This window comes from Protopterus annectens, chromosome 8.part0, assembly GCF_019279795.1.
Source record: "Protopterus annectens isolate FY-2018-M chromosome 8.part0, PAN1.0, whole genome shotgun sequence".
NCBI classification, from domain to species: domain Eukaryota; kingdom Metazoa; phylum Chordata; order Ceratodontiformes; family Protopteridae; genus Protopterus; species Protopterus annectens.
The window spans coordinates 1,330,303,380-1,330,319,806 of NC_056741.1; the positions used below are offsets into that span (position 1 = coordinate 1,330,303,380).

Sequence of the window (16,427 nt, forward strand, 5' to 3'; positions counted from 1 at the left end):
ATTTCTCTGAGGTACAGGCTAACACGGGAAGACTATGGCTGACCAAGTTCGCAGATGACTGCAAACTGGGTGCCATAATTGACTCGCCGACTGACATTAGCATCCTCCAAAAGGGTCTCACAGAGACGGAAAACTGGTGCCAGAGCCATGGCCTAAAACTAAATCCCAAAAAGTGCATAGTCATCCCCTTTGGGAAAAACAAAGTGCCCATAAATTACCACATAGGTGGTAATCCATTAAGTACGGAAGAAGTAATTAGGGACTTGGGGACCCAAGTAGATAGCAATCTCTCCTTTGACAATCATGTTGCCAAAGTAGTTAGAAAGACCTTCTATATAGCCCACCTTATCACGAAAGGGTTCACATCTAGATCAAGAGAGGTCATTGTGCCCCTCTACTCATCACTAATCAGGCCCATAATTGAATACAATGCCCCATTTGGGATGTACCTTACCAGACACCTGCAGCAACTGGAAAGACCCCAAAAGTACCTCACCAAGAGGATCAAGGGACTCAAACAGATGCCCTATGCAGTTCGGCTAAAGAAACTCCAGCTCTACTCAGTTGCGTACCGCCTACTCAGAGGCGATCTGTGTCTGACGTATAAAGCCATGTCCGACCCAGAATTAATGGAATGCTCCACCTCAGGAAATCCAAATCCCTTAGAGCTACATGCTCCAGGGACTTGAACCTCAACACAGAAATAAATAGGACATGCTGGAGGGACAGATTCATATCCCAGAGGCTCCCCTCACTCTGGAACAAAATCCCAACCCATGTTAGGCAGAGCCCCTCACTGACCCTCTTCAAGAGGAATTTTGATGAGTGGATGGGAGATCGTAAGTTTACCCCTGGGATCTCTTCTGTGTCCCTGCTTAACAGAGATACAGTAAACTAACCTTAAAAGGGCTACCTTCTGTGACCTACTATACAGAGGCACAGTCAACTAATCTAAAAGGGTGGCGAAAGCCAAACACACTCTGCATAGGCTTATAAATGCCCTAGGGCAGATAGCCTAGTATCAACCTATGAACACTTTTCACTGTCCTGACAGAAGAAAAGTATTACCAGAAATTGAGTTGAAAAATGTAAAGTAAACACAATACAAATTTTTGACTTACAGACTTGCAGGGAATTAAAAACAATGGTAATGCAGGACAGTAACCTTAACTCAGGCAATTTCTAAAAAAAATATGCAAAAGACAACATTATATGTCACAACCCTGAAAGATGTATTTAATTGTTGTTTGACTGTTGCTGTTTTAAGCACAGTAACCATTAGTTACACAACTGCTGGAACTCATGTTTTATTTTCCTTTCATTCACCATACCAGTGGACTTACAACACAGCAGAGAACAGGTGTCCTTGTCACCCATGTGTAACACTGTTGCTCAGCTTGGAATTTCAGCCATCTGTAATAAAAATGGTCACTTCTAAAAGGCCAACACCTTTACAGTTTGAGCCAAAGGCTTTTTTCGATCAGCAAAACACCACAATACGTACCTGTAAGCAAGAGGCACAACAGTGATACATCTTCTCAGAAAGCCCAGATTTCTGATTAGACATTGCATTGGAACTGGAACACAAAGAACATAGGGATGCATTAATACAAAAAAACTAAATGAACCATATCCAGCAGCTGAAGCAAGATAGAGAACTCATAGGAAAAGTGTTGCCTGCGGTTAAAATGTTAGGGAAGAGATTTTACTAGAGTAATTAAATTAAACTACTTTTCATACTTGGCCAACTAAGCTTTATGGTTACTTTACAACTCCATCTTGTACACAAGCATAGGTATGACACATGCATTACTATACCAATGAAGGTGACAACAGTCTTGGGTGGTATACAGTATGTCTAGTGCTACATAATGTACATAAAATAATTATAAGTAAATTCGGTACAGAACTGAAATAAATATGAGCCACTAATGTCATCTTTTTTATGTGCTGCATATTATCACAATTCCATATTTATTTTTGAAAATGGAAAAAGTACAATGGTGGTTCTACCGCTTAATAGACAGAAACACTGAACGTTGTGAGTACAGCAAAAATGTGCAGAAAACCAAAAGCATAAGAAACCTCCTAACTTTTCTAAATACCACATGAAGGTAAAACTAGAAAGAGGTTAGGAATACATGCATCCATCTGTCTGGTGCTCTTGAGTTGCATCGTACACAGTGAGCAACCAACAACCACCACAGACCTTACCAGGCAAGCAGTGAATGGAAGCAAATTGTCAAGCCTTTCTTCAATATCTCTCTCACACACACACACACACACACACACACACACACACACACACACACACACACACACTTCAGAGTCAACAGCACATATATGTGCATTTTTTTATGAAAGAAAAGAGTACTTGTCAAATTCAAAAGCTTATATGGATTTCTGTAATGCAAATTTACACTAAAAATTTCACAAGTAATTCCTTTTGTGTGTGTGGAGGGGGGTGCTGATGTCCTCCTTAACTCCCCATCGTTAAGTGTTTACAGATCAGGTTAGTCTTACAGCTGTTAAAGGGGAGTTCATAGATGTGTACTAGGTTAACAACCACTAAGGCCTTTTCAAGCCTAGCCATGCATCCCTACTCTTTGACAAACTCTGGTACCCTTGATAAGTGTAAGCAAGGGCTTGGGAGATGAAACATTTAGAAGCAGAAATCTGGGAGATGAACCATGTACAAGCTGACATAGGTGCCAAACCAGGGATGAATTTCCTGTTCCCCATTCAATTGTCCAAGTTACACTTGAATTGGGTTAAGGAGGAACTCTGCTTAATATGGATGGGGAGCCTGTTCCAGAGAAGGTGTAGTCTCTGGGATACATACAAATAAGACCTGCTGGAGGAACAGATATCACCGGAAAGGTTTAAGTCTTTAGAACAGTTAATTCTGGTGCTGTTTATTTTATGGCTGTGCAGGAGGTCCATCAGGTTGGAGTCTAACAATGCCTTGTATGCCAGAACAGATCTCCTCCCTCAGCCTGTATGACACAAAACATAGTGATTTATTTGTATTCAGTTTTAGTCCATGGCTCTGACAAGTTATTTGTCTGTGTCAGCCCTTCTTGGAAACATTAGTCTCAGTTGGGAATTCTAGGACTCCTCCTAATTTACAATTGTCTGCACATTTGGTCAGCCAGAGGTCCTTGACACAGGCCTTGACTTCAGAAAATTAAATGCCAAAGAGGAAAAGTTCCAGGACCAATCCACGAGGTACTCCACTTCTGACTGCCTCTTTTGTAGGAGGATGACTCCCCAGTTTCTAACTACCTGGATCCTGTCTGTGAGCCAGCTGGCTAGCCACCAAGAGGAGAAAATGCTGAGAGAAGAAAGGAGCCACTTTTGAGATTTTAAGTATTTTTCTTCTGTTTATTTGATAAGTTTTTCTGCATAGCTGCCTAGTTTGAGCATTTTCTGGCTTGTTAAACTTGATTTCTGCATTAGTAGCTGTATTTAGAGCACAACCAAAAGCTGTTTACTGAATTTCCTGTTTGCACTTAATTTTAAAATCGTTTTTTTCTCAAAACTTGCATATTTTCTGTCTTTGACCTAGCACTCTTGTGTGGGGTCATTTACTGCACTGTTATAACTTGATATTACTTGTGAACCTCTGCTATCTCTGAAAAAAAAAACAAAAAAAAATCTTGCTTTTTTCCCACTTTTCTGAGATTTAAAAAAGTTCAAGTTAAAGGCTTGCTGTTTTGAACTGTTTTGCAAGTTTCTGTGAGGCCATTTTTGCTTGGGCTAAAGGAAAGTCTCTCTGTTGATTAGTGGCAGTGAAAAACATTGAGCTGCTTCCCTGCCCCCCATGGGAGTGGTTACTGACTAGAAACTGTAGTTTTATTGGCCGTTTTGGGTCAATTCCTGGCTCTTTCCAGCCCCTGCTATCAAGCACGCTTTAGAGTGCTTTAGCACGATTTAGCACGGAGTTGCCACTAGAGCAGCATCGGGCAGCGCTGGTTTAACAAGGTTAAACTTTTTCTGGCTCCATAAAGTCTGTTCTTCATTTTTTTCCCTTAGAACTGCTCTACTAGTAATCTAAACAGTACATCCCTTAACTAAAAAGCGCAGCACTTGTTCCTAAAAGCTTTTACTTGTCTTAAAAGCATCTTCTTTTCAGGTTTAGCACTTCTGTATTATACAAAGTCCCTCACTAGCAAAACCCCCCCCAGGAGTACCCACTGCCTTACTAAGTCCTCTCTTATTCAGTTACACCCCTAACTTCTAAATTTCTCTAGCATGTCGAAGGGCCAGATGCTGGCATCCTCTCCTGTCCAGTTGGTGAATTTGGGAATATTGAGGCAATGTTACAATTGCCTCATGTACACTGACAACCCTCTCCTCCTCCCACATAACACAAATACTTGCGAGAGATGCAGCTATTTAGCCAAACTGGAGGCTGAGCTCTCTCAACTCAGGACTGGCAAGACCAGACAGGAGGAGAAGGCAACTACACACACCACAAAACCAGTCTCACATAAAGCTATCACAACAATGAATCAAACACATTAACACACAAAGTCATACTCAGAGGCTCTGAGCAAAAATTTACCTAAGCAGCAGAGGCCTCCAAAGCAGACATCCAAGCAACTGCCACCTCATGACACACCACAGGCAACACATAAACCACAAAATCAGTGTGCAAAGCAGTCACAGCCCTTAAGGCCAAATACAACACCAAACATACTTGTCATAGGTGACTCCATAGTCAGACACACTGACGTCCCACTCACCAGGCTGAACAAGGAGAGGGTCACAGTAAGCTGCCTATCGGGCGCTAGAATCCACCACATAACACAAGCACTCGGGTCACTCCATAGCAAGTACAAATATGACACAGTCATTGTCCATGCTGGTGTGAACGACCTGAGACGCACCTCCCTGGACTACATGAAAAGAGACATAGAGGAGCTCTCTGATTATGTAGCCCAGGCAGGTATGACCCTGACCCTGAGCAGTATCCTTCCTTCACCAAGAATGATGCCACAACATAGAGACAAGATGATCAGCTTTAACAATTGGCTTAATTTCTGGTGTCATTCAAAGGGGATCCAATGTCTGTCTGCCTGGGATGACATGCTTGACAAGCCACGCTGCTTCGCAAGGGACGGCTTGCACCTGTCACCCCTGGGATTCTGGATATTGGCTAAGGCTCTTGCCACCCCCATAGTGCCTTTTTTAGGCAAGGCTCAAATTCTAAACCTACCACCCTAGAAAACAAAAATGGGAAGAAACGATGCCAGAAGTCTAAATCTCACAATGCACGCACTCGAGGCTCTTCTCAGTATGGAGAACATCGATGTCTGTGCTGTGACTGAAACCTGGTTCAAGGCTCCTGAGAGCACCCCGGCACTATCAGGTTTTACCTCATATCATGCGTTCCGGCCCCAAAACCTGGACCACACCACAAAAGGAGGGGGTGTATCCATATTCATCAAGGATACCCACACCTCCAGGTTGGTGGCAAAGCACGAAGCATCGGAAATCATCCAGGTGCAATTAACCATAGGCAAAACTGCTCTACAATTTGTAGCATGCTACAGGCCACCCTCTCAAACTCAGGAACTCCACACAGCCTTCCTGAAGACACTGGAGGGTATAAATGTATCTCCAAACACCATTATATTGGGTGACTTCAACTACCCGAATATAGACTGGGAACATTACTCAAGCTCCAACTTTCTAGCCCAAAGGTTCCTGGAGTTCATAAATTCAAATGCCATGGAACAACTAGTCACCGTTCCCACAAGAGGAGAAAATATACTAGATCTCATCATCACAAACATGGGGACAAAATGCTCCACACCGGAAGTATATCCCTCATTGGTGAGATCAGATCATAAACTTATCTCACTGGAAATCCACATCCCACCCCCACCCCAAACAAAAAGACCACAGTGAAGAACTTCTCTAAAGCAAACTTCACACTACTCAAGACTGGTGTGGTATCCTTCAAGGCCCCCGAGCCAGCGGAAACCACAACCCAATCTGCGGAAGCCCTTACAAATGCCTTCTACGAACACCTCCAGGACTGCATGGATCAGGCAATCCCTAATAAAACCAAGACTCTTTCCACCAAGGGCAAACGTCCAGTCTGGTGGACCCCAGCCATAAACAAACTTTACAACAAGAGGAGAAAGCTGTTACATGATAGAGCAAAATCCATAAAAGAGAAGACACCCTTGATCATTATTAGTAAAAAAATATGAGCACTCATAAAATCATCCAAGGCCAACTTTGAGAGAAAAATTGCAATAGATTCAAAAGACAATCATAAGGCCTTCTTCAGCTGTTAGAAACCTGAGTGGAAACTCCCAGATATGCGCAGAATTAGTCCAAAATGATACAAAAATCACTGAACCCACAGACATTGCCAACATACTGGCAGACAGGTTCAGTGCAAACTTCACCCCCCTCTCCCCCCCAAAAGGAGAGATAACTATCCCAGCGAAGTGTAGCCTCCCAGACATCTCAAATGCGTAGGTGAAAGCTGCTCTCTCTAAAGCTAAAAACACAGCATCAATGGGACCAGATGGTGTCCCCGGCTGTGTGCTACACTAACTCAACGAGGAACTAAACCCGCATACAAGGCAGCTGTTTAATCTTAGCCTTACCACAGGATACGTGCCCAAGGAGTGGCGTACGGCAACTGTGGTCCCACTCCACAAAGGTGGTGCCTCTACGGACCCTGGTAATTACCGCCCCATAAGCTTAACAAGCCTGGTCTGCAAAGCTATGGAGAGGATCATAATGGAACTCATAAACAAAGACATAGGGGACTTACAGACATTGGACCCGTCCCAGTTTGGCTTTGTCAAAGGCAGATCATGCCTTTTGAACTTGGTCGACTTCTTTGAAACAGTCACCAAGGCCATTGATGAGGGAAAGGCAGTCCATACAGCCTACCTTGACCTTGCAAAAGCTTTCGACACAATACCCCACTCGGGTATTATAGAGAAACTTACCAGCTTAAATATAAACCCATATGTCACAAGATGGGTTGCAAACTGGCTAAAGGACAGAACCCACAGGGTTAGAGTTGCTGGCGCCATGTCAGACTCCAAGCCAGTCACAAGTGGTGTCCCACAGGGCTCAGTCCTTGGCCCCCTGTTGTTTGGCATCTACTTCTCAGAAGTACAGGCAAAGTACATCGGACACAGATATCCTTCAGAGGGTCTCACGGAAACTGATAGCTGGTGCCAGAGCCATGGCCTGAAGTTAAATGCCAAAAATGCATAGTCATACCCTTGGTGGCAATCCATTAAGCACAGAAGAGGTTATCAGGAACCTGGGGACCCAGGTTGACAGTGGCCTTTCTTTTGACACTCACATTGCTAAAGTGGTTAGAAAGACCTTCTACATTGCCCACCTGATCATGAAGGGATTCACATCCAGATCAAGTGAGGTCATTGTTCCCTGTACTCTTCACTTATCAGACCAATGATAGAGTACAATGCCCCATATGTATCTCACCCAACACCTGCAGCAATTGGAAAGACCCCAAAAGTTCCTCACCAAAAGGATAAAGGGACTCCAAAATCAGTCATATGCTGCCAGACTGAAGAAACTCCAGCTCTATTCAGTCGCATACCGCCTGCTCAGAGGTGACCTGTGCCTGACATACAAGGCCATGTCCAACCGGAATTAATGGACATGCTTCACCTCAAAAATCCAAATCTACCAGATCCACTAGAGCAAGCGACTTAAACCTTGGATATAAATAGGACATGCTGGAGGGATAGATTTGTCACCCAGAGACTCCCTATGCTGTGGAATAAAATCCAGGTCCATGTGAGGCAGAGCACCTCGCTGGCTCTGTTCAAGAGAAATCTTGACCGGTGGATGGGAGATCGTAGGTTTTACCGGGAATCATCTCTGTGTCACTGCTGGACAGAGGCACAACAAACTAATGGGCACAGTATTTTTTAACATAAGGGGTGGAGTAAGCCACAAAACTTTGGGCTAGGCTTATAAATGCCTTAGGGCAGATAGCCTAGTATAAACCTATGAACAAGGGTTTATAACTAAGCTCTTGAGTTATTTATTTACCGACATTTGATTAACAGGAAAGTCCATATGGGTGGAAGCCCATTTCCAGAGGAGGCCTGGACAGAAAAGCAACAAATTACAAAACATTTTAAGAACAATAATTTTACAATATTCAAAAATAAAAACAAAAACATCTGCAGTTTAAATAATTATAACAAAATTGGTGACAATATAAAAACATTGGTTAATAATCAATACAAGTTATATTACAATCATTTAATATTTATAGAAATTTTAGACAGTTTGCAGAGAAGTAAACATTAAGTCACTCTAATACAAACCGGAATTCCATATGAAGTGAGAAAAACAGGCTTATGGTATATTTGGAGAGAAAGTCAGGAAAGAGAATTTGATAGAAGTAAGTAAGTACATAATTCAAATAAAATAAATTCAGGGAAAAGAATTTGATAGAAGTAAGGAAGTAAGTGAAGAAGGGAGACTACGGAGGTATAAGGAATGAAAAGGTACTAGTTCACATTTAGGGGCAATGTTCTTGTTCCAAACCAGGATAAACTAAGCCAGATTTTAGCTAGGAAGTCTTTCAGAGTGGTTTTGAAAGATGTGGGGGGGGGGGGGGTACTGACTTGATGGATACAGGTAAAGAGTTACATGCCTTAGCAACCTTGTACAAGTACAGACAATGCCTGGCAGATTTGATAGGTGTGCAGACAGGAGTTTTTGGTCACTGTATCTCAATGACCAACAGAGAACAGTTTTGTGTAAATGTTTTTTAGTGCTGGACAGGCAGATGGATGCTGAATAATTTTATACGTGGTAAAAAGCTGTGTATATGTTGGTTGATGAGGCACTTCTAACCAATTTAGGCTTTTTAGTACTATACAGTGGTGGGTTCTGAAAGGGTTTTTTGCCACAAATTATGCAAATTTCTTAGAACATTGTTTGAGTTTACTTTTGTGATGTCTGGAGGTTAGCAAGGATGGGAGAGCCATAAAGAAGTATGGGGATGAGATAAATAGTGGAAAGTGTAGTTTTATTTGAGTCCGTGAGAATGTTTTGGGCTCTGTAAAGCATCCTTAGTTTTTGATGAGTTTTTCTTAAGCAATTTTGTATATGCAGGTCAAATGCAAGCTTATCCACTATCACCCGTAATATTTTGCTATGACAGGTGACTTCAATGGGTGTATTATCAAGAATGAGGATTTTAAATATAAAGACTAATGATAGCTTTATTTGGAACCCTAAGGACTATATAGTCTTAGCTTAATCCTCCTATAGAACAAAGACAAAAGGAGTATCAATTCTCTGGAAGAAAAACTTATCACTCCAAAAGTTATTTATAAATATGAAGACAAAGGTGGTCTACTAGCATTTGTTATAATTAAATTTAATAACAAAATATGGACCTTAGCTAATCTACATTGGTTCCCAGGAATTGGAGCAGGAACAGTTAAAAAAAACACCTAGATTTTATTTCCAACAATTATAAAGGAAATCTTACACTGGGAGGAGCATTTAATTGTACCTTAGAAGCTTCTGAAACCACCAAGAAGTCTTTTCACATAGCAACTATTTCAAAACCCTTAAAAAGATGGATCGATTCATTTTATTTAATAGACACTTTTAAAGTAAATATGATAAATCCTTATTTTTTCCCATAAAGACCATAGATTTGGAACACAAACTAGAATATTCAAATTATTTATAGTTCAAGATTCACAAACAAAAATTCTCAACTTCTCAATAGTTCCATGCCCCTTCTCAGATCATGACTCTAATAATGACGCACCAAACAGAGTTTAAACTTTTAATCCTCTCAACTAGAATTCCATCATACATTAAGAAAATTAAAGAATTCAGACCCTGGATGTTGTCAGAACTACAATTATTTCTTGAAATTAATAATACAACAGAAATCAGTAGAGTCATGGTTTGGGACTCATTAAAAAAGTGTATTTATTTGGTAAGACCCTTAGCTGGTACAAAAACAAAGTTAGAGAGTGGGAATCTGAATCATGAGACTTGCAAACCAGACTCTTGAACAGCAAAATCTAAAAAAAAAAAAAAAAAAATCACAATTGTCCAGAAGTCAAAAACGAAACAGAGGAATTAAATAAAAAAAAATAATGAAATTCTATCACACAAAACTTGTCTATCCTTGGAAAAATTAAAAATAAACTCATTAGCCACCTCCCCCAGATATCTACTATCTACAAGAATTAAAATACAATCTAAAGCAAATAACATTAGTAGTATATATCATGAAAAGAGAGGGGAAAAATTATCAGATATAGGAGACATCCTTGAAGCATTTTGGTTCCATTATATGGAACACTTCAGAAAAGAAGATTTAGATACCAACCACATAAACTTAGATACAACCCTTATCAATATAAAAAAAAATTCCAGAAAACTTAAAACTAGACCTTCAAAAACCTATATACTACAAAGAAATTGTTGACAAGATAAAAGAAAGTAAATCTAACAAAGCTCCAGGGATAGATGGTATAATTACGGAAATTTACAAACTCTTCCCTTCAACAGTAATCTCCCTTTTTCATAAAACTTTGCTAGAAGTCCTGTCAGAAGCAAAAATACCACCCTCATGGAAATATTCTCTCATAACACCAATTCTAAAAGATAATAAACCGTCATACCTTTGCACCTGTGTGTGGTCTAATATGGCTACATACTCAAGTGTGCTAGCTTGCACTGCATGTGAATTGTTTTTACTACTTTTCTGAAAAAAAAAAAAAAAAAAACTGTAAGCCTGTTTCCTACCTTTCCTGTAACTCGTGTTCCAGATACAGATTTGCTGTATCCAGGACTGTTTTGTAAGCTTCTGAGCCCCCAAAGCCTTTCTGTGTTCGAGGGAAGCCTTCTAGCTTATCAGTGGGAGTGATCAGCATTAGGTAACCTGTCTACCACATAAGGAGTGGTTCTGGCCCAGAATTTGTCATTATTGGCCATTTGGGCAATCTTCCATCTCTCTCAACTTTCTGATTTGAAAGCCTGCATTTGCACTTGTTTCTGTCCTGTAACTAGTCTAGTGCAGATACAGATTCTTAGTTTTAGCACTTAAATTTGCTTATTCATACTCAGCACTTGCTCAGAACTTGTAAGCACTAAATAAGCTACTAATTACTATAGCACTCAATCTTCCTCATTACCTAAAGGAAAACAGTTTTTGTACTTACTTTTCTCACTGGCGTTGAGGAAAAACAGCTCTTGTACTCACTTTCCTCACTTAACTAGAGGAAAATAGTTTTTTATTCAGGCATGTCCTAGGGTCAGCTCCCAGTGTTCTCCCCTGTCTATCTGATGAATCTGGGCATCTTAAGGCAATGTAGAAATTGCCTCATGTACACAGACAACCCTCTCCTCCTACCACCCAACACTACAACCTGTGAGAGATGCACTTATCTAGCCAAACTGGAGGTAAAGCTCTCACCAACCAAGACTGAACCTGACAGTCATGAGGAGAAGGTAAACATTTGCACCACACCACATTCATCACATAGTCTCACTACGTCTACACCACCAAAATCCACACATAGAAACTCAAAAACATTCGCGGAGGCTCTCAATAATAATCTGCCTAAGCAACAGAGACCTCCAAAGCAGAAACACAAGCAACCTCCATCCCCCAACACAACCCAAATGACACATAGCCCACAGATTCAGTGTGCCATTCAAACACAGCCAATAAGGCAAACCAACATACCCAACACACTAGTCATAGGTGACTCTATAGTCAGGCACACTGATGTCCCACTCACCAGGCAGGAGAAGGTTACTGTCAGCTGCCTGTTGGGTGCCAGGATCCGCCACATAACCCACGCACTCAAGTCACTCCACAACAAGTACAAATATGACTCTGTCATTGTCCATGTTGGTGTGAATGACCCGAGACGTACCTCCCTGGACTACATGAAGAGAGACATGGAAGAGCTCTGCGATCTTGTAGCCCATGCAGGTATGACCCTAGCCCTGAGTAGCATTCTGCCATCGCCCAGAATGATACCGCAGTACAAGGACAAAATGATTGATTTCAACAATTGGCTAAGCTTCTGGTGCCATTCAAAGGGGATCCAGTGTCTGTCTGCTTGGGATGACATGGTCGACAGACCACGATGCTTTGCCACAGATGGCCTGCACCTGTCGCCCCTAGGATTCCGGATACTGGCTAAGGCTAGTGCTGCCCCTATAGTGCCTTTTTTAGGCAGGGTTCAAGTAACAAATTCACCACCATAACAGGAACAGGTAAGCAAAAACTGAGGGTAATGCTACTCAATGCTAGAAGTCTAAATTTCAAAATGCACTCACTCGAGACACTCCTTAAAATGGAGAACATCGATATCTGTGCAGTGACTGAGACCTGGTTCAAGGCTCCAGAGAGCACCCCTGCACTACCAGGCTACAACTCATACCATACTTTTCGGCCATCCATCCTGGACCGAAACACCAAAGGTGGGGGTGTGTCCATATTCATTACGGATATCCACACCTCCAGGCTAGTTGCTCAGCATAATGCATCTGAGGTTATCCAAGTGCAACTAACTCTTGGCAAAACTGCAATCCAAATTGTAGCTTGCTACAGATCCCCCATCATGCCCCAGGATTCCCACTCCTCTTTTCTTGATGTTCTGGAAAATATTAGGATTCAACCAAACACCCTAATAATGGGTGACTTCAACTACCCCACCATTAACTGGGAAAACTACTCATGTACTAACTCCTTAGCGCAACGCTTTCTGGAATTCATAAACTCCAATGCCCTAGGTCAACTTATCCACACTCCCACCAGGGGCAACAGGGGCAACAATATCCTAGACCTAGTCATTACCAACATGAGTGACCAGTGTTCTACACCTGAAGTCAACTCCTCGTTGGTCCGATCCGACCATAAGCTAATCACCCTCGATATCCACATCCCATCCCCACCCCCATTAAGGAAACCACAGTAAGACATTTCTCCAAAGCCAACTTCATGCTTCTTAGGACAGAAGTAGTGAACTTCATGACACCCATGCAGATGGACAATACAGTTACAACTGCTGAATCCTACACAAATGTGCTCTATAAGCACCTACATGAGTGCATGGATCGTGCTATCCCAAACAGAACCAAGATGCTATCCTCCAAAAAAGGAAGCCAATCTGGTGGTCCCCTGCCATAAACAAACTGTACAACAGAAGGAAGAAACTGCTGCAAAAGAGAATAAAATCCCAGGAGTGGAGGAGCTCCCTGGTCAGCCTCAGTAAGAAGCGGAGATCCCTTATAAGATCCTCCAAAGCTAGCTACGAAAATAAAATTGCCACTAATTCCAAGGACAACCACAAAGCATTCTATAGCTATGTCAAGAATCTCAATGGCAACACCCAGATCTGCTCTGAGTTACAGCACAAAGGCATGAATATTACAGAACCAACTGATATTGCCAACATCTGGCAGATAGGTTCAGTGCTAACTTTACCCCCCCTCACCCCCTAAAGGGCCCATATTTATACAGAAAGAATGCAGAGTCCCTGTAATCACAACTACACAGGTGAAAGCTGCACTCTCTATAGCCAAAAACACAGCATCCATGGGACTGGACAACATCCCAGGCTGTGTTTTACACGAACTTCAGAATGAACTGGCTCCCCACTTAAGCACCATGTTCAATAATAGCCTCGCATCAGGCTTTGTGCCCACTGAATGGCGCACATCAACAGTTATCCCACTCCACAAAGGGGGAGCCACCACTGATACCGGGAACTATAGACCTATTAGCCTGACTAGCCTGGTCTGCAAAGCCATGGAACGTATCATCATGGAACTCATAAACAAAGACATTGGTAATCTCCATACTCTGGATCCCACCCAGTTCGGATTTGTGAAAGGCAGATCATGCCTCCTGAACCTGATCGACTTCTTTGAGGCAGTCACCAAAGCCGTAGATGAGGGTAAAGTGGTTCATACAGCCTATCTTCACCTCACCAAGGCTTTCGACACCATCCCCCATTCTGGAATTATAGCTACACTCAATAAACTAGGCATAACTCCCTACATCACAAGATGGGTTGCCAACTGGCTCACTGACAGAACCCACACTGTAAAAGTTGCAGACTCCAAATCTGACCTCAAACCAGTGACATGTGGAGTACCACAGGGTTCCGTTCTGGGACCGCTCCTGTTTGGTATCTACTTCTCTGGAGTACAGGCTAACACAGAAGGCCTCTGGCTAACGAAGTTCGCAGATGACTGAAAACTAGGAGCCATAGTAAAGTCCCCAAATGATGTGAACATCCTACAGAAGGGCCTCACTGAGACAGATGCCTGGTGTCAGAGCCATGGCCTCAAGCTCAATGCCAAAAAGTGCAGTGTCATCCCCTTTGGTAAAAACTCTGTACCCATGAACTACCACACAGGCAGCAATCTACTTAACACCGAATGCGTGATAACAGACTTTGGGACCCAGGTGGACATTAGTCTCTCCTTTGATAGTCACATCGCCACAGTAGTCAGAAGTCCTTCTACGTGGCACACCTCATCATAAAAGAGTTCTCATCCAGGAAAAAAAGAGGTCATCGTTACCCTCTACTCATCACTCATTAGACCCATTATAGAGTACAACGCCCCTTTTGGAATGTACCTCACAAGACATCTGCAGCAGCTGGAAAGGCCACAGAAGTACTTCACAAAGAGGATTACTGGACTCAAATGCCCTACACTGACCGCCTCAAAAAACTCCAGCTTTACTCCATAGCATATTGCCTACTCAGAGGTGATCTCTGCCTAACATATAAAGCTATGTCAAACCCAGAGCTGTTGGACATGCTACACCTAAAGAAATCTCAATCCCTCCGAACTACACGCTCTAGGGACCTAAACCTTGTCACCACAATAAACAGGACATGCTGGAGGGACAGATTCCTATCCCAGAGACTTCCCATACTCTGGAACAGGCTACCCATCTATGTCAAGCAAAGTTCTTCATTAGCACTCTTCAAGAAAAATCTTGATGAGTGGATGGGAAATATGAAATACACCCCGGGGATCACTTCTGTGTCTCTGCTAGTCAGTGGCACAGGAAAATAACTTTCTTGGGTGGCATAAGCCAGGGAACCTTGTTGGCTAGGCTTGCATAGGCCCTTGGGCCGATAGCCTAGTACCTACCTATGAACCTCATATAGACCTACATCATTACTGAATAATGATTACAAAATATTCATGCCAATCCTAGCTAACAGAATAAAAATCCCACTTTGAAAGACTATTAATAATGATCAAACTGGATTTTTATATAACAGGGACACACATGATAATATTAAAAAAAGGATACTTTCTCTTGTAGATTAGGTGAATAAAAAAGATAGAGAAACACTTGTAATCAGATTAGACATAGAAAAAGCCTTAGGATTCCCTCAACTGGGAATATCTATTTAAAACTTTAGCATTATCTGAATTTCCTCCTCCCTTCATCTTACTACTAAAAAACATATATATTAACTTACCCTACATTAAATTAGGTCATTTCACCTCAGAATCTAGCCATACAACAAAAGGTACTAAACAAGGATGCCCCCTTTCTCCTATTTTATTTGCTTTGGCTATAGAAATACTTGCAGAAATAATATGCAATAATCCAAGAATAAAAGGAATAGAAGTCTATGACCAGTACATATCTAAAATAATGCTTTTTGCTAAACTCCGGAGAGTAATTAGGAGAGCTAGAAGAAGTAATGGAGAAATTTTATAAGATTTCAGGTCTACACTTTAATAGATCAAAATCAAAATTTCTATTTTTAAATAAGAAAAAAAGAACTACAAGTTACAGATAAATCTATCATAGGAAAACAAGAACTTACACTAAATTATTTAGGAATAGTGTTATGCAAAAATATAAACTAAATATTAATAAATTATAAAAACATTATTGAAACAATAAAAATATATAGAGAAAAGTGGAACAAATTAATAAAAATGGTCTTATTGCCAAAAAATACTATATGTAGCATTAGCAATATAGTTAATTCTTGAAAGAGGCATTAAAGAAATAAACTCATGTTTAATAAATTTGATATGGTATCCCAAAAAGAATACAGTAGCTCTAACTCATCACATTAGACCCTGGAAACAAGGAGGATTGAACTTCCCAGAAATAGAAACATATATAAAAGCATCTGTGCTTAAAACTACAATAGACTCGATAAACCCACATTATTTTGCCAACTGGGAAGAATTAACAACGGCTATATTAACAAATGAATTTAGTCTGTTAAAAAAATTAATAGTAGACAAATCAAACAAACCCTGGTACATGCTATGCCAAGTATACAATATAATATAACAAAACCTTCTAAAACAACACTGATTAACCATTACATCACTTCCTTTAGGAAACTTATCAATGCAAACAG

General features: G+C 41.3%; 1 protein-coding gene across 1 annotated transcript in view; it reads right to left on the reverse strand.

The window, feature by feature from the left end:
* Positions 1-16,427, reverse strand: part of MPZL3 (myelin protein zero like 3) — a 135,380-nt gene that overhangs the window by 12,918 nt on the left and 106,035 nt on the right. The window contains exon 5 of the mRNA XM_044080876.1: positions 1,505-1,577. Coding sequence (XP_043936811.1) covers positions 1,505-1,577 — 73 coding nt within the window. The remainder of the gene's footprint in view (positions 1-1,504; positions 1,578-16,427) is intronic.